General features: G+C 56.7%; 1 protein-coding gene across 1 annotated transcript; it reads right to left on the bottom strand.

Annotated features, from left to right (window-relative positions):
• Positions 1-6,348: 6,348 nt before the first annotated feature.
• On the bottom strand, positions 6,349-18,040 carry HOMER3 (homer scaffold protein 3). Its single transcript, XM_061474737.1, has 9 exons — positions 17,669-18,040; positions 15,506-15,662; positions 14,509-14,640; positions 13,973-14,080; positions 10,957-11,078; positions 9,902-10,058; positions 8,476-8,586; positions 8,216-8,296; positions 6,349-7,361 (listed from the first exon to the last, which is right to left on the bottom strand). The coding sequence occupies exons 1-9, from the start codon at positions 17,680-17,682 to the stop codon at positions 7,173-7,175; spliced, it is 1,071 nt and encodes a 356-aa protein (XP_061330721.1). The 5' UTR covers positions 17,683-18,040; the 3' UTR covers positions 6,349-7,172.
• Between the last annotated feature and the right edge of the window lie 465 nt (positions 18,041-18,505).

Below are 18,505 nucleotides of genomic sequence, written 5' to 3'. Positions count from 1 at the left end.
TCTGCTATTTCTGGCTCTGGCTTACAGAAATAGTTCCTATGCTCAGTGCCTAAATAAATACAAGTGAGCGGCTGGGTGACTTTCCCGAACACAGAGGGGAGCTGTGGGACCTCAGGGGAGGGCAGCAGCCCTGGTGTGGGCAGACAGCGTGGAGATAACGTGGGGTTTATGCCAAGAGATGAGCTGGGCAAGGGTTGAGCTTCCTGAGGCTGTTGCATCCTTCAGTCCCTTCCTGGAGCGTGCAGTCCCTCTGCCTGCCTGCAGCGTGAGCACAGTGAGGCCTTGCAGAGGAAAGCTGGTGCTTCCCTGGGAAGCTCCTGCAGCCAGGCACCGCGGGGTCTCCTGGTGCCTTCAGGCCATGCACGGAGTGGTGCTGGGGCCCATCTACGTGACGGGCAGCAGGCAGGATGGAGGTGCTGCTGCCCGGGTTCCTTTGTCCTGCTGGGTGCCCTCCGGGAAGGAGAAGCTCTCGCTTGGAGCACTGCTCCCCTGCTGCAGCAGCAAACAGGTTTGTGACGCTCTGTGAATGCTAAAGGCTGCCACAGCCCCGTGCACGCTGAAGTGAGGGGCGAGCCTGGAGCTGCAGGTTAACGAGGACCCTCCCTGGGCCAGGCTGCTCCTGCCTTCCTGCACAGGGCATCCGCTGGTGCCCTCCCTCTTGCAGACAGCCCTGAACCCGCTGGCTGGAGCCTTGGCTTCATCCTGTGGGGGTTTCTCTGTCTCCTTCCACGTGTGACACAGGGGCTTTGATCAGGTCTTGAAGCTTTTAACACCTCCTATCTGGGAGCAGCCTTCCCTGGGAGGGAGGGACGGGTGCTGGAACGAGCTTTGTGTAGTGCTGATGAGACAATTCTGCCTTCAGAGAAGCAGTTCTGGGAGTGGCTGAGTGGGAAAAGCGGCTGCTGCAGGAGCTGGGATGTGGCAAAATGCCTCAAATTCCCAGATTAGGAATTTCCATCTTTCCCAGGGGGAAAGGCCACTGGGGACGTTTCTGTAGGTGCCGTCAGCACTGCCCCCAGGGAGGATATTGCGTTGTGGGGTCTCCAGGCCCTGTCACAACCCTGTGGGATGTGGGGATGGAAGGATTCCCTTCCCGTCACAGCCGGGCTTGTCCCCCTCTCGCCTGCGGCTCTGCCGGTGCCCGGAGCAGGCAGCGGATCCCGGGCTCTCCTGGCAGCTGCTTTGCTGCACCTTCACCTTCCCAAGGCTCTTCCCTGCCGGTGGAACTCCTTGGCTGTGCTCACCCTCACGCAGGGCTTGGCTGCAGCTGCCCGGACTTGTGTCTTCACTCCGGGAATGACTTCCCTGACACTTAACTCCTGGATCCTCCCTGCCAGCAACAGGAGCCCGGGAGCGGGACAGAGGGGAGGAATACCTGGATTCCTTCTGTGTGCTACGGACACCTCCCTGCAGCAGCTCTGCCTCCTGGGAACCCCTCCTGCTTTGGGTTCCTGTCACCCCTGGGAGGGGGAGCAGTTGTGGAGGAGCAGCAGCCTCTGCTCTGCCCCGGCAAAGGGAAGCTGTGAGCGCAGCACCAGCCCCTTGCAGTGGCTCATCCCCATCCCTTCGTCCCTGCGCAGCCCTTCCCGTTATCATCCTTGTGTTCCCAAGGCCAAACATCCAGGCTGTGCTGCTCCCACACTGAGACCACTGGGGAGGTGGCACTCGTGCTGCAAATCTCTAGGCTCAGGCACTGTTTTCATCTACTCTAACAAGGTCTGGACATCAATATCCCTGTATGCCTGGAAGGCTGCAGTGAAATGTGAGCTGTGAGCTGCCTGCTGGGATCTGAAACCCTGTTAGCCCAGCACCAGCTGGAACAGAAGGCAGAGACTACGCACAGCATCCTGCCTTGTTGTGCTAGCAGGTCCCGGGGAAAACAAGCCAGCAGCAGGGCGAGGAGCTGCCCCGCTCTCTCTGGAGCACAGGCTGCGGGACGGGCTACATGGGAAACGGGTCACAATTCACCTCTGGGGCAGCCTACACAAGCCCCAGTGAACCACAAAGGTGCTGCGTGCTCTGGAGTAGCTGCTGGGGCAGACCACGGACCCCCAACCTGCACAGCATGGGGATGGAGGTGATGCCATGGGGACAGAGGTGGTGGCAGCCTCCGGCCCTTTCCACCTGGCAACTTCCCACCACTGCAGCTGACAGCAGCACCCGAGGAAACGGAGTTTGGTGCCTTGGATTCTCCCTTCCCAGGCTGATGCTCAACAGAGCCCAGGGAGCCGGGGGAAGCAAATGGTGTGAGCTGATGGGTGTGCAAGGGTTGCCCCTGTGGATCACCCACTGTGGGAGCTGCCTCATCCCTTGTACCTGCACCGTCGCTTCCCCTCGACACAGGGGTCTCATTCCCAGGATTAGTCCTGCTGCTGCTTGCTTGGCAGGGCCGAGGGAGCTGCCGGGGGAGGCAGGACCCGGTGCAGAGGTGATGAGGGCCGGAGCTCGTGTTCTTCTCCCCCGGAGCAGGAGCTGCCTTCACAAACCACGCTGCTAACGATGATCCTCCGGGACAGGGAGCTGTGAACCTCGCTGCGAGGGGGCATTCCCCAAAGCACAGGGCTGATGCCTTCGGTGGTGCTCAGTGCACACATGGCCGTGTCCCGCTCCCATTCCTGCACCAAAAGCAACCCCTGCCCTGCCAGCGGACGCTGCAGCCGGGCGCGGTGGCTCACAAGGGGTTTAGCTCCCCTCCTTCTCACTGATGGTGCTGTTTAATTACTAATCCCCCCACGCTCCATCCTTGGGAGGCTGAAAACCAAGTGCTCGGCTGCTTTCCCTCTTGGCAAGAGGGTGCCCTCACAAAGGCACAGAGCAGAGGCATTCTGTTAAGTAAGTGATGTGAAGCGCCCAGCACACGTTACCAGGGGCTCTGCAGTGGCTGAAACCACTCAGCACTTAGGGCATTAACCAGCCTGGCCTGTGCTAACCTCTTCCTGGCTCTCGTAGATGGGAGTAATTGGAGTGTAAGAGTCCTCCGGGGAGGGTAATTATGGGCTTTATGGAGGAGGAGGAGGAAGCAGAGCGTGGCGGGGTGAGGAGGCTGCAGTGAGCTGTGGCAGAGGCGGTGGTGGGGGTCTGCACCCCCATCCGGGCTCTATTGGCATCTGTCAGATGGGGTTCGCATCGGACACATCCCTTTTCTGAGGCTCTGTTATGGGCACGTCCTGCAATGGCAGAGCTTCGTTTCCTCTTGCTGAGCTGGTCAGAAGGACCTTGTCTTGGGTCTGGGGCCGGAGCAGAGCATCTCACCGTGCTGCTGGTCCTTGGAACGTGGCACAAAGAGGGGAAGGTGGAAGGATTTCTTGCTTTGTTCACCCTGCTCTCACATGTGAGCCGTTTCCCCATGTTCTCTTTATTAATGTTCTGTCTGGGCTTCTATGAATAATTAAGATCTTAATTTGCCACAAGAATTAGGTCTCTCAAGGCACCTGCAATCAGTGTTTCTCCTCCAGCAGGGAAGCTGCTGTTTGGTTGCTGACAATCACTGTTACTGTGAGACTGAAGCAAACTGCAGCCTTGCCACTCAGTGCTGGCTTCTGCGACACAGGATTTTCTCCTTTTGAAGCAAGAGAAGCACAAACAGGGAAGGAGGGGGGCTGGAAAGCTCACGGTGGGGATGAGTTGAGTGCTGTGTGCTAGAACACAACTGAAACCCGTTTGAAAGGCTCACTGGAGTGGGGCAGATGGAATTAGTGCTTTGCTGCTGCATGGTCTCATCACTAACTGCAGGCTTAGGGCAGTTGTGGAAACGGCTGGTGATGAATTGGTTTTCATTAGTTCAGATGAGGGGAAGGCTGCAATGGGAAGTGCCTCCCAGAGCCATCCATCACCCTGCCCGGCCATGCCTCGGGAAGAGACTTTGCACAAATGCTCAGCACAGGACAGATCTCATCAAAAAGCCGTTTTCCAGCTTATTCTGGCAAGGGAAAGAATTGCACCAAGGCCCTGTGGGGAAGAGAGTGAAGGAGAATTGCCTCTGTTCCTGGCTCCTGACAATGGAAGAGCAAAGGAGCACAGCCAGGACCATGAGGAGCTGATGCCAATGCAGGCGAAGCACCACTGGCCTCAGGGTACAGAGAGCGCAGGGAACAGCCCTGAGCACCCAGGCAGGGCCAGGCCAGCTCCAGTGGCAAAGTCCCCTGGGCTGGCAGCACCTCGGTGTGCACTGAATGGGCAGCTCAGCACCGTCAAAGCATGGGCTTTGTGTCTGCAGTGCTGCAACCTGCACTTCAGGTGCCTGGCTGTAACACTTCCCCCCGCAGACAGAACCAGGGGGTTACCCCTTGGGATAGCAAGAGGAGGCTCTAGAGCAGGATCCTGCCCACCCCCCGTCTCAGCACTCAGACACCCTCCCCCTGGCCTGAGCTCAGCACCACTCTCAATGCTGGTTTCACCATCATGAGACAGACCTGGGGATGGGGGGGGTAGGACCGCAGGACCGGTCCCACAGGCCCCCTGCGCACACACCCCCCTGGGTTTCTTGTGCTTTCCCGTGGCCTCCTTGGCTGGTCTGGTTTTCCATGGCATCTGTTAAACGGAGTCTGACACGAGCAGGTTCAACACTGCGAGCCCCGGAGCGCTTCCCGCAGGACGGCGGTGGGAGATGAGCTCCTGCTTCCTGCCCTGCGGGCCTCGTTGCGTGCCCTGCAGACCTCCCTGCGCTGCCTTCGCTGGAGGTGGAGCTCTCCGGCGATGCTCGGAGGACAAGAAGGGGTGTAAATGGCGTAAGAGCAGCTTGCGCCTGCTTCTCCCCCCCTCCCCGGGAGTCCTGCTGGGATGTGCAGCGGCTTGACTCGGGTTCTGCCTCCCACTGCTCGGGAATGGTCTGCGATGGCCTCGGGAGAGCTGACTCAGCCAGGCGTGGTGAGCCCCGGCGCTGAGCCAGGCTGCTATGGAATGGTCACTGCCAGCACTGGGATCCATACCCAGCGCCAGCCTGGGGGGCACAGCCACGGGAGAGGAGCGTGAGAGGGCAGGAAGCAGAGAACAAGGAATTTCGGCTCAGCTCCCTTTCTCCCACGCTCCCAAATCCCACCCTCTCCTCCTTCCATAGCCCAGGGACCAAGGAAACCAAACACACCTTTCTTGGAGCTGATCTCTATTTCAAAAGAGGGCTGCTCCTGTAGGAACAGAATAGGAACACTGGCATGGGGAGGTAAACAAGTCCCTGGAGTCTTTTGCCACCCAGTTACTTCCTTCCCTTCCTTCTTAAATACCCTGAAACAAGCATCCCTACTGCAGCTCCGGCCCGTACCGTTGCGAACGCTTCATGCAAACAAAAATCATTCCAATTAAGGGGAAACCACCAAAGAAAGCCCAATCCCAGACCAGAAAAGCCTTTCCCTGGCAGCGCAGGCCTGGAAACCTCGCTGTTTCCTCATCAGCCTGGGAGAGGGAAGGGAATCCAACGCACCACGGCCGCGGATTGCCAAGGCGCCAGACCCAGACCCTGCCCTGACTTGCTGTCAGTGCGGGGAGCTCTGGGTTCCTCTCCTGGTCACCAGGTGAGGGCAGGGAGCGGCAGGGCCTGAGCAGTGCTGAGGTTCAGGGGGGTGCTGGGGAGAGGCAGCACTGCCGGCCCATCCCGGAGCTCCTGCAGGCATCCCCAGGATTCCTCTGCCTCTGCCTGACTTACAGCAACAAAGAGGGCAAAAACCCCAGCACCAGGACCCAAACCCACGGGCGCTCCTGGCAGGTTACTGCCTGCTTCGACACGGACACTGCTCCATCATTCAGCACGGGGCTAACATGCTCCTGGGGAGCTGGGGGGGGGGGGGGGACAGCAGGTGCCATGGGGGACACAACTCTTTCTTGCTCAATTCCTATGACCAGACAACATCTGTGGTAACCCAAACACTTCCCACGGGCCCCTCAGGGCACTGCTCCCAGCACGCTCCAAACACCTCCTGCTCTCCTTCCATGTGGCCAAGTGTGGCAAGCTGGCACCCGGGCCCGTCACAGGGAGCACTGGGGCTGACACGGGGCAGGGACCCAGGCCCGTTACAGGGAGCACTGGGGCTGACACGGGGCAGGGACCCGGACCCTTCACAGGGAGCACTGGGGCTGACACGGGGCAGGGACCCGGACCCTTCACAGGGAGCACTGGGGCTGACATGGGGCAGGGACCCGGACCCTTCACCAGGAGCACTGGGGCTGACATGGGGCAGGGACCTGGACCCTTCACAGGGAGCACTGGGGCTGACATGGGGCAGGGACCCGGACCCTTCACCAGGAGCACTGGGGCTGACACGGGGCAGGGACCCAGACCCATCACAGGGAGCACTGGGGCTGACCCTGGGGACTGTTCCCCAATGAAAAACAAGGAAAAGAAAAGCAGCCCAGAGCAACTGTGACTTGCTCCATTTAATTTCAATTGAGTGCAGCCCTCAGAGGCCGGGATCGCTGCCAACGGGGCAGTCTGTTGGCCATCCCCTCAGGCATGTCCCATTTCTCAGATGCCCCTTTCCCAACCAAGCCTCTGCTCTTCTCAGCTGAAAGTTTTATCAAGTCGTTACATCCCACTGTGGTGAACTAATAAGAGCTTTAAACCCTGCAGTTCTTTCTCCTCTGGAGGATGTGACTGAACAGTGGAAAAGGACACATGGTCCGGCAAGGACCCTTCTCTGCAGTGGGGCCACTGCTGCCTCTGGAAGCGTTACTGGATCCTGTTGAAGAGACATGATGCAGTTAGGGCTGGCAAGAGGAAAAGGAGCAGCTCTTGCTCTTGGTGTGCTGGCAGCGCTGCTCCCTGCCCGGGGTGGGGGGGAACAGGCAGCTTGTCTGCAAAAGGCAAGTGGTTTCCTAAAAACCAAACTACTGAAAACCTGCCCCGGCTGCTCAGCCCCTTCCCCCAGGACCCTCCCAACAGGGACACAGTGTGGCAGCAGGGGCTGGGAGGGCAGCTCGGGGACAGCCGCTCCCTCTGGACCGTGCCACGGCCATGGCAGGGTCCAGAGAGGTCCGGCTGTGACTTGTGGATGCTCCCTGAGGAGGATGCAGGAGCTCAGCTGCTCTCTGCCCTCTGCCTGGGGGTTCCGTGGGCAGTCAGTGCCTGGGGCTGGTGTCCACAGTGCCCGGGCAGCTGCTGGTGCGTTGGCTTGTCCTGCCCCAAGAGACCTCGATGTTCTGTGACTGTCCCAGCTCAGGCTCCCCTCCGAGGGAGCTGCTGCTCAATTGCTCTCTACCAGCTTGGCCAGTCCCTGCCGGATCTCACTGAGCTCAAATATCTTCACATCCATGATCTCTGCCACCTTGGTGACCTCGGTCTGGATCTTCTCCCTCTCGGCCAGGGTCTCGGCCAGGGTCTGCTCAGCCAGGTGAAGGCGCTGCTCCAGCTCTGCGTTGCGGCTCTCCAGCTCCTGCCCGGGGACACGAGTGCAGTGAGGGGGCTGCCCTGGTGCTGATACACGCTGCTCACACCCCCCTCCCCTTATCTGCACCAAACAGCTGTGCTGCCACCCCAGCACCAAGCTTCCCACACCCAGAAGCTTGGGGTCCCCCCAGTTCCTCACCAAGGGATCTCCTGTCCTGGGCCACAGCGCTTGGCAGGCACATGCATGCAAGCACGTGTTCCCCAAACCAGGCACGTGCCCGCAGCTGGCAAAGCAGATCTCACATGCCTGTCACCTCCAGGGCTGAGGGCACTTGATGTCTGGAGACACTCTTCTGCCATGAAAACCAGTGCCTGTGTAAGGGGCTGGGCCCTGCAGCTCATCCCCTCGGTCAGCAGCTCAGAGGTGAACACAGCCAGGCAGTGTCCCCAGAGACCACACAACAGATTGGGCTTCCATCTGTGTCCTTGCCCTGAGGTGCAGAGCAGCTTGCATCCCTCCTGCCAGCCAGACTGAGCCAGAGCTCTGCTCCCCAGCCATCCCTGGCCATCCAGCAAGCTAAGCAGGACTTCAGAGAGATGGAGGGCCACAGGACATCACAGATTCTGCTCCAGTCCCATGCCAGGGACTGCTGCAAGAGCTAAAAGGAGAGTAGGTGAAGGCTGGGTTTGCTATTGCCTGCTCATTGTGCCCCATGTCATACCTCTGAGGGACAGAGAGCGTGGAAGAAGGCAGAGACACTGGCAAGGACCCAGTGCCAGCATCCAGAGGCAGACCATAGGCACAGCAGCTCTACAGCATTCACACTTTGGCTCAGCAGAGAAATGGGGACAGATCACTCTGCCACGCGTGCAGAGGTGTCCCAGATCTGCCATCCCTACCTGCAGCTTCTGCAGTGTCTCCTCACGCTCGCCCTCTGTTTCCCATCGGCCACACTTCTGGCTCTTTAGCATCTGGATCTCCTAAAACACAAGGAAGAGATGTCAGATCCCTCCCAATCCCAGTGGTGCCACCTCCAAGCACTACCCCAGCCAGGTCCCTTCCCTCCCTCCCCTCTCATTCAAGCTGTAATGACAAACAGGGTGCTGGTGACTGATGGGCCTCCCAGCTTCAGGCTTTGCTCTGCTTGGTGGGGCATTACCTCATCTTTCGCCTTGATCAGTAGTTCCAGCTCCTCCAGGGTTTGGCTCAGCTCTTCCTTGTTGTTCTCACTGGAGGAATCCTGAGTGCCCTGTGACTCCAGTTCTGCTACCTACACAGAAGCAGGCACAGGGGAAGCATCTCAGAGATACAGGAATGTCCTGACACCTCCTCACCCTCAGTCACCCTCTGTCATGGTCTGGCTTCCTTGCAGACCCAACCAGGTTACAACAGGGCAGCAGCTCCCACCCTGGGGAGGAAAAACCTCTCTTCCTCTGCTCTGCCCAGATCACACAGAGAAAACCTCTGTGGCAAAGCCCAGTGCAGAGACCCTGCTTTCCCCTGCAGCTCTGCACTTCCAGCAACGTTGAGCTGGCTGACATCAAGCACAGGAGCCTCCAGTCCAAAGTGACGGCTACACCATTTACATCCCTGGGCAGAGCTTGCCAAGGCAAGGGAGCTGCTGCAGCTCAACCCCAGCAGAGCTGGGAGGAAGGATTTGCCCCATTCCTGAAAAGTTCAGCCCAGCAGCTGGGATGATTCGGGAAGAGGATTCATGTTTAAAACGCACACACACACACACACACACACACACAACCAAGGGCTCTGCTGCACCTCAGGCAGGGCCCTGCTGCAGAGCAGAACGTTTGCTGTGTGCAGCTCTTCCACTGTGTGACTCCAGCACTGAGACCCACCGGTGGGCACAGTGAATCCCCACAGTGGGGGACGCTGTTTCCTGGGGACTGGTCACACTACAGCCATCGAGTGGAAACAGCTCCCAAAACCCCAACTGCTCTAAAACCCTTTCCCAAGTTCTCCATGGTTTTTCCCAACAAACCCAGCCGTGTGACTGTCACTGCTCTGCCCAGATGCACACAGGCCTCCTCAGTTGATCTGGGACCTCTCTGACATTATGTAGGTCAAAAGATCCTATTATTCCAACCCAACAAGGGCTTGTTTGTACTGCACCACCCGAGTTTCATGATGTTGCAGCTTGGATGTAAGCTAATTATAGCAGACTGAGGAACCTTCATCCTTCCTGTCAAAAACCAGAAGATTGTGCTGATGCCCAGCTAAGGGGGGCATGGGCCTCCCTCAGCATTGCTGGCAGCTGGGAACCACCCCCTGGAAACGGGAAGGAAAACTGGTCTGCTTTGACTTTGTGCCCCGGTTTCCTCCTCCTAATCATGGGGACACAGCACAATCCCAACTTGCTCTGCAGAAAACAGCTCTTGTGAGAGCTCCCTAGTTACGTGGCCTTATTCCTTGACATGTTTTCCCTGCCAGGCTCATGCAGCATCCTGGATTTCCATCCCATCTCCTGCTGACACCCGTGGAAACTGAAGAGAGAATGGGGTCAAGGGCACCATCTGGCTCTGGGAAGGGGCTTCCTCTGACCTGCTCTGCGAAGCCCCTCCGGTGCTCACCCGCTGCCGCAGCGTTTCCGTCTCCTCCTGGTAAGCGGCCAACTGCTTCTTCCACTGGTCCACGTTGGCGTTGGCTTCGTGGAGAGCAGCCACGAGCTTGTTGTTGTTGTCCTGGAGGCTGAAGAACTCGGCCTCCCACTGGACCTCACTCACAGAACTGTGTGAGAGAACAGGACAAGTGTTCAGGAGAGCACAGGAGAGTCTCAGCATGAAGGGTTCTTCCCCCTGTGCTCACGTGCACCGAAACAAAGCTCCTGGAAGTGCAGGGCAGCTCCTGGCTCCTCCAGAGTTTTCTATTCAGTTTTCGTGTCACTTCCCAAATGTAAATGCTTCTTCCAGCCCTGAATGTGCATCTCTTTACCCCTGGATAATATTTGTATTTGAGGCCCTGTGTGCTGGCTGCAAACTGCCGAATCCACACTGTGAGACTGACGGGAAGGGGGGTACAGCTACTATAAAGGAGCTTCATAACGTGGGACTGTCAATCTGGGATTTAAATCCTTGTCACATCTGAGTTGGCTCTGACCAAAGCCCTCCCAGCCCAGGCTCAGGAGAAGGTAGCAAAGAACTTGCTTTTGATTTAAAAATACTCTGAGTGTTCAGCTGGGAGCTAAAGGGGAGCCACAGAGCAGAATCCAGCCAGAGTCTTTGAAGAGACAAAGCGCGGAAGCAGCGGAGACTTTGCTGGTATCATCAGGGGAATTAACACAACTGCAGCCCCGGGCCAGCTGGAAAAGCGTGAGCATCTTCTGGTTATCACAAACTACTGATCTGAACTAACTGGCACCAACTCAGCCCTGCTGCGGGCACAAAGCATTCTTCCCACGCTGCCTGAACAGCGGATTTCACCTCCACCTGGAGTAACTTCCTACTGGAGAAGAGGGGAAATTGGTATAGCGGAGGGTTAGAGCAGCAGCGGACACAGGGCATTATCCAGCTACCTGAAGCAGCAGCATTGGTTCAAAAAGCATTTGGGATGCCAGGGACATGCACCAAATCCTGCCAGAGCAGACAGTTCAGGAGTGAGGAGCAGAGAGCACGTGCAGCAGCCTCACCCTTCGGAGAGCATCTTCTTCAGCCGCTCCTTCTCCGTTGTTACCTCCACATCGGCACTTTGGCTTCGGAATAGTTTATCTTCTCCTGGCCCATTGGAGCTGATGATAGGGCTGGGAAGTACCTGGGGATGAAGACGAGTGGTGACCACACAGCAGTGAGAGCCACAAGGTCTCTGCAAACTCACTCCCAGCCCAGGTTCACAGGGCTGGCTCTGAGCCCCTGCACTCCTGTGAGGAGCACTGGCTTTCAGTCCTAACTCTCAGGTAGTGCTGTGCTTGTCTGCACAACAAGGGGTGGCAAAGATCCTCAGGTATGGCCCAGCGGGCGCAGCAATGGCACAGCAACGTGGGCACTCTCTTGGATAGGGAGGTCAGTGCTCTGCTCCTCCCGCACTGCCAGGGCAGTGACCCCAGTGCACAGACACGCTGAGCAGGAGGGCTCACAGCCTGCAGGCACCAGCTCTTCCTCCTCCCAACCGGAGCGACTGAACTCCCTGGCCCCCAGCTTCCCCTTGGCAATGCCAGGGTGTCACCGGCTGGAACCCAGCCCCGTGGCCCTGCTCCCTGTCCCCGGGCTTGGCTGAATTCTTAAGAGGATTTCTTTGCTGGTGCTCAGAGCAGTGGAAAGACTGAAACTAAACACAGAGCTGCCAGACCCGGGTTCAGTCGAGCCCAGCTTCTGGACCTTGAGTTAAGACCCCAGGTGCCATTGGGAATGTGTGTTCCAGGCTCAAGGGAAGGAAACTCTGCTATTGCTCAGGTGACTGTGGCACCCGTTTTCCAAAGGTGTGGGAGAAGAAACTCACAGCCTCTGCACCAAAGTATCTCCTTGTCTACGGCTCCAGATTCCTGCATACATCAGAGCCAGCAGAGACAACCAACCGACAGCAGAGCAGAGATGAACATGCAGAAGCCAAAGCAGACTTCATAGCCTCCAGCCCCTCCAGAAGACCTTTCCTACATGATCTCCTCTCGCAGCAGGGAAGCAGCTTGGCACTGACAGGGCAAACTGAGCTATAAAAAGACTCTGAGCAACGAGTCTCTGGGCTCCTAAGCAGGGAGCTGAGAGCCCAGGCTACTGCTGGAGTTCATAGGTAGCCCCCAAATGCCTGCAGGAGGGACAGGCACCTGCTTTGGAGTCGGCTGACACCTATAAATAGAGCCAGGCATGGCCATGATGTATTAAACACCAGCTTCATGAAGCCTTCCAGAGAGTGACCGAGATGTGAGACCTGCAAAACACAGCCCTGCCACACCTTTACACAAGGTGGGGAAACTGAGGCAGGGAAGGGGCAGAAGTTTCTTTTTCTTGTGTGTTGAACCCCTGTGAGTCCAGCTGAAGATGCTGCACACTGTTTTGTTGCTTACATTACCCACAGTGACATACTCTGCGCTGCGGATGCTAAATGGGATGGGGATTGGCCTAGAAGCTACGAGAGGACAGAAGAGAGCTTCTATCCTGGGATTTGCCCAGCGCTGAAAATCTAAAGCCTGAGTAAACTAGTGCAGATGCAGAAAAGCAGGAAGCCCTGATTTAATTTCAGGAGACAGAGCTGCTCCCTGCTCGCTTGCAAACAGAAACACAATCAATTATTCAAGGATGAAACTCAGATTTGAAGCTCTACTAATGCACAGACTGGAAATCAGCGAGACAGCTGGAGAAGGGGTGAGGGGCCGATTTACATACAGGCTGGAGAAAGCAGGAACTGCAGGACAAGACCTGCCTGCTCCCATGGCAGGGGACACTGCATGTGCCACTGAGACACGAGACGGGCTGAACGGGAAGAGTGAGGTGAAGGTCACCTTCACCCTCTGACCTCCTCATCCCTTCTGCTGCTCTACTCTACTCCCTTTGCCATTTGCCACCCATTAGGATGGGGCTTTGAGTTACAGGAGCCAAACACTGGGAATACTTTCCCCATTTTTGCCCCCCACATGACATTTCCAGTCTCTGCAGAGCCACCACCTCCACTTCCCCCTCCCTTCCCTGCAGGCCAAGGTACTGTTCACACTCCCTCCTCCTCCTCTGCTGCTGCTCCATCTGTATTCAACCCAGAGAACACAATGTCCTCCAACCTACAGCTCCTCTCCTACTGCCAGGAGTGCTGGGAAATGCAGAATCACCTCTGGAGGGAACTATTTGGGAGTTGCTTTAACACGGGAAAAGGCAGTACAGAGCTCCCCACAGCCTATCCTCTCACTCCATCCCACTGCTGCTGCTGGTTTAGCTACACAGGCAGAAAGGTAACAAGTGCAAGAGCAACGCATGTGAAAACCATCTGTGATGGGCTTGAGCTTTCTGGCTTGGTCTCCTGGGGAAAAGAACCTGGAATGAGTGGCTGTCAGACAGCAGTGCTACCTCAGGGGAGAGCTCCCAAGAGGAGCGTGACTCCTGCTCTCACAGCACAGCTTCTCCACAGTGGAAACAGACAGAGAAGCCTGGCCAGCATCCCTCAGTCACCCGCAATAAGAAATCACTTTGTCTTTCATGGACCCCCACGGGCAGCCCCATCTCCTGTCAGAGACACTCGGAGGAGAACCCCCTGCAGCCCCAGAAGAATGGATGGAAGTGGCACGTGTCTTCCTTGCTGTGATCTTCAAGCAGGCAACGGGCACTCCTGCATGCCGCTTGCCTGTTGCTGTCACCCTGAGGCCCGGGAGAGCCAGCAGCTCCAAATTAAAGAATAAAAGAGAAAGAACCACACCAAGACCCACCGAAGAAAAACTCCCAGCAGCACAGCAGGAACCCCCCCACCCCAGCATGGCCTCAGTAGACATCAAATGGTTTCCACAGTTGAACTACCAAAGAGGGAGGGGGGTGAACCTTCCCAGGAGCTCCGTTTAAGCACTCATTTGTTAATGTGCTTCCTGAGCTCCAGCAGTGACCTCAGGGCCACAGGAGCCATCACAGTGTGAAGCTCCACCCTCAGTGTATGGCAAGGAAGCTCTCAGAAAGGGGTGGAAGGCAGAAGGAGCACAGTGGCCGTTTCCCCTGGCTGCCACCACTCAGCATTACCTGGTGAGATGTGATGTTCAGGGCAGGGTTGGTCAGCTCTGTTTTATCCTGGGATTTCTCCCTCGCCAAACGAGCTGCTTCCTTCACTTCCTGGAACTTCTCTGCAAACTAGAGGGGAGCAGAAGAGTCACTCCAGTGCTCCACCAACATGTGGAACTCAGCAGAACTGAGGCCTGGGTCCTCCTCCCTTTGCAGCTCCATCCAACATGCTTTTACACCTCTTTTCAACTAACAGTACAACTCAGTGAATAGCCCCTTCCTGGCCACGGTTCTGGCACTCAGTGGGCTTAGCTAAACAGCAGTGACAGAAATTGAGCCTCAAATCCTAATTTGATTTTGTGATGTTTAAAAGCACTCTGCAAATTTTACTTTAAAGCTCTTCCCACTGTGCTAAAAGCTGATGGGAGGCGCAAAGATGCTAGGAACAGCATTACATCAGGTTCCTAAAGCCTGCTCTCCAGAGGCTTATCTCCCCTTCAGGGTTTCAGGGACATTCCCCTGGTGGCATCAGCTTCCTGCAGCACCTGCAGCATTACCTGGGAGAGATGCTGCTCGGAAGCAAAGCCCAACCCGTACACGGTGTTGGCTCTGCTGTCTGCCCACTGCCCAAACTTCTGGGATGTCTTCGTGAAGGTCATGTTGGGGGTGATGGTGCTGTTGATGATTGCCTGGAGAGAGAAGCAACAATGGGAGTCAGAGAAAACTCCAGCCTGCTGGGCTGAGGTGGTGGGGTGGGACTCATCACTGTCGTCCCTGTGTGCTCTAGGAACTACAGGGAGAAAGCTCTGGTTTTTAATCTATAAAACAACAGTTCGGGCTTTTGGTGACCAAAAGTCTTTCTAGTCTGGCTACGTGACACGGACAAACCTCAGCCATCTCATCTAGAGGAAGGAAAAACAAGTCTCAGTGGCATCACCTTCCTCCATTGCTGGAAAAGAAGACGAGAGACAGGGTGTCCCTGGGGACTCAACAACTCGCTGCTGTTCTCCATTTGCACGGCAAGTACAACAAAAGGCTTCCACAGCAGTCAGGCCTGGCTGTTAGGGAACACTGCTGCTTAGGGCAGCACCAAAGTAATTGTCTGGGCAGATTGCTGAGACTCTGCCATTGCAGGTCTGCAGGAGGAAGTCAGGAGAATGCCTGTCAAGACCAGTTTATGGAGAGTCACTCGTGTTCTGTGGAAGCGACTGCACAGACGCCTCCTGGGGTGCCCTCAACCTCAGTCTGCCACTTCATTGTTTTTAAAGGGGTTGGCTTTAGCACATGATAAAGGGTCTCACAAAAAGCTTGTGCTTTGCACGTGCCAGGGGTGAGAAGAGACTGGAACGGGGAGAGGCAACACCAGACCCATCAGCAGAGATTCCAGTGTCTAACACTAAATACACTTGAGCATGGCAGCAGTGTTTCACCTTCCATTCCCTGCAACGGAGATCCTCAAGGGCCTACGCTGAGAACTGACCAACGTGACAGCACACCACCACCAGACCAGGCTGGAGAAGAGCCTGCTGTGCTGCTGCGTGGTGCTGCCCCCACCTTGGTGCCCCCCACGCTGATGATCCGGTACACGTTGCGGGTGGCATCGTAGAAGTAGGAGACAGTGAGAGCGTGTTTGCTGGCGGGGATCCAGTTCCGTTTGGTAGCAGGATCAATCTGGAAGACGTGGGCCCTGGTGCTGAAGATTGGCTGCTCCCTGCAAGAGAAACGAACAGGGCTGTTAGGGCACAGGGAGCTGAGCAACAGGGAAAGAGCATCCACTTCCTGGCACTGGAGCTGAATGAGGCACCACCAGCAGCACTTCTGCTCCCCACCTTCTCTGAGGCGGTGGGTGCCAGGCAGGGCAGCCCCCAAGGATACAGCATCTCTCCCCCAGCAGCCCTTCACTGAGCCTCTGCGCAGGTAGCAGCAGCTCCCCCCAGTCTGGGCTGGTACCACCTGGTGCCTCTCCCTGCCAGGGGAGTCATGCCCCAAGTCCTCCAGCACTCCTGTGAGTTGCTTTTCCAAGATCTCTGGGCTTCTCTGTGCCCTGCCCAGGAGCTCTCCACATCCTGGGCACCCTTCCAAAGCCCAGTTTAGAAGCTGGGGGACTGCTGGATGATGCCCCTGCAAAGTAAAAGCCAATGGCTGTTTATGCCCCCATTTGACCACCACTCAGACAGCACAATGACAGCAGCTTTCGCTGCACACAACTGACCTTGGGCTATGAAGATACCCTTGGCACAATAACAAAGCTACCAAGGGTGTTTAACTATAGGTACAGGTTTTTACGTTCCTCTACAGATTCTCTGTCCTCCTCTGCAGTCTTCAGCCATTTCCAAAGGCCAAAAGGCTGGTTATTTCAGCGATAACAGGTTATGCCCTCAGGTTAGATCATATATGCATGTTCACCCAAGGACAGGCAAGAAACTTGGCAGCAGAAGCACAACTAGGACATCACAACCTCATGTTTGCAGTATACCTGACAGCCCTTCACAACACAGCCAGTGTGGCAGAGTCAGGCTTAGAGGTTACAGTCTTTTTAGCCCACCCTGAAGCTTTCTTGCACCATCCCTCAGCACCTTAGCAGGCAGTTCATGGCAACTGCACCAGGTACAGGATTCTCTGGCTGCTGTAGTATTTGTACTTTGTATATCCAAGCTGGCGCTCGAGGGAAATGGGATGGAGGGATGGAGGGATGGAGGGATGGAGGGATGGAGGGATGGAGGGATGGAGGGATGGAGGGATGGAGGGATGGAGGGATGGAGGGATGGAGGGATGGAGGGATGGAGGGATGGAGGGATGGAGGGATGGAGGGATGGAGGGATGGGTCTAGGATGTGAGCACAAGCAGTGTTTCCCCTCAGCGCAGCTCTTCCTCCCTTGACTCATGCTTGGGAAGCGCATCCTGCAGCGAGAGGTCACACTGCAGGGCTCAAAGCAAGTCACTTCACAATGAATGAAAGGAAACTCTTCACCACACGATGTGCAGCTGCTGCAGGAAAGCTCTGAACCAAGCACTGCCTGGGCTCCGTAAGCAGTAAGATCCGAGCTGAACTACGGAGTTGAACCTGAGGCATCAGGATGTAACTCGAGCGTTTCAGGAGCAGGCAGGAATGTCCCCATGACACCATCAGGTGCACTGGGGTCTGTGCTTGGCTTTGGTTAAAGCCAAGGCACTGGCCACTTCCCAAACCCAGTGAAATGTGATGTGACTGGGAACACCCCCCCATGGCAGCTGCACACAGGGCACAGGCACAACCCTGCTCTGTGCAAGCTCCCCACATCCACACACTTGTGTTTCCTGCCCGTTCCACGTCCTCACAGCTGCCACGAGCAGCCTTTCCTGTCAATCCACAGACAAATGTACCTGGTGCTCTCTGCACACATCCCAAAGCTGAGGAAGGAAATCAAATCCTCCCTGCTAGCTCCCAGTTTCACGCCTTGGTTCCCAGGTTACAGCCCTGACTCAGATCTCCTGTGACTGCAGGAGGGTCTAAACCAGCCTCTCTTCGCACCTTCCCTGCTTGGTTTTACTCAGCCCCTGTCTGGTTTTGGAATGAGATTCCTGTTTTCCAGGCTCCAGTGACAGACACGACATTTCACATGGATCACAACTTACCCTTTGAGACACAGCAGCTACAGAGCAGGGAAAAACTAATGCTTCTGCACCGTAACCCCCAAATCCCAGCTAGTGTTGGAGAGAACAGAGGAAGGACATTACCTAGTTGGTGACATTTGTTAGGAAGGGTAAGACTAGAGGCCAATGGAGTCAGGATGTGTCTCCTCCGGCAGCTCCCTCCTCAGGTCTCCTAGCTGGAGTGAGGCTCCCTCCTGGTTTTGCCTGCCCAGGGATTCCTTTCAGCTGTTGTTCGCCACACAGAGCACAGGGCGTTCAAGCAGGCACCGTTCAGGGGCTCCCTTTGGCCCAAGCTTGTACTTTGCACTGATTTCTCACCGCTGAACAAGTTTTCTTCCCTGTCCTGGGGGATCAGCGGCTGAGCCGTGCAACCGGAGTAAATCCCCTTGGCAGCAGGCGCTGGCTGTTGGGAGAGGGCCACAGAGGAGCCTGGAAGGCTCTCGTGTTTCCAGTCATGCGCACGTGATGCGGCTGCATGATGGAAACCGCTCCTCAGAGATCAGCCCTCGCCCGCACGGAGCTATTCCTGTGCTCAGCCTGCACCCAGCACCAGTGGAAACCCTCCTGTTGACTGCAGCTCTCTGCAGCCCAAGTGATGCCCCCGCCATGCACCCCGAGCGCTGACACTCCCGGCATCAGCCTCCTCTGCCCGCAGGGATGGGGTCTGCAGCCACACGGGGGATCCCCACCAGCTCTGCTCCCTGCCCTGTGCTCCACAGAGCCGGGCATGGTCCCAGCCCGCAGCACGGGTGAGCCCCTGTGGCTGCCCTGTGCTGTCTGCCCATGACACGCGAGGGCTGTGCCACCATTTGCTTTGTAAATGAGGCTCTGCCTCATGGTCCCCACCCTGCTCTCTCCCAAGTCAGCTGAGACCGGGAGTCTCAAACGGGGTAAGAAAGTGAATGTGCACGATGAAAGGTG

The sequence above is a fragment of the Pezoporus flaviventris genome, unplaced genomic scaffold (genome assembly GCF_033815535.1).
Source record: "Pezoporus flaviventris isolate CSIRO_AGI_PZ_B2104156 unplaced genomic scaffold, CSIRO_AGI_Pfla_v1 ptg000080l, whole genome shotgun sequence".
Taxonomy (NCBI): domain Eukaryota; kingdom Metazoa; phylum Chordata; class Aves; order Psittaciformes; family Psittacidae; genus Pezoporus; species Pezoporus flaviventris.
This window is presented reverse-complemented; position numbering and strand designations above follow the sequence as displayed.

Coding starts and splice junctions, on each gene's coding strand:
- HOMER3 (XM_061474737.1), bottom strand. Junction 10,059..10,956: donor AAGAAGATGCTCTCCGAAGG/GTGAGGCTGCTG, acceptor TCTCTCACACAG/TTCTGTGAGTGAGGTCCAGT. Junction 8,587..9,901: donor CGGAAACGCTGCGGCAGCGG/GTGAGCACCGGA, acceptor GCTTCTGTGTAG/GTAGCAGAACTGGAGTCACA.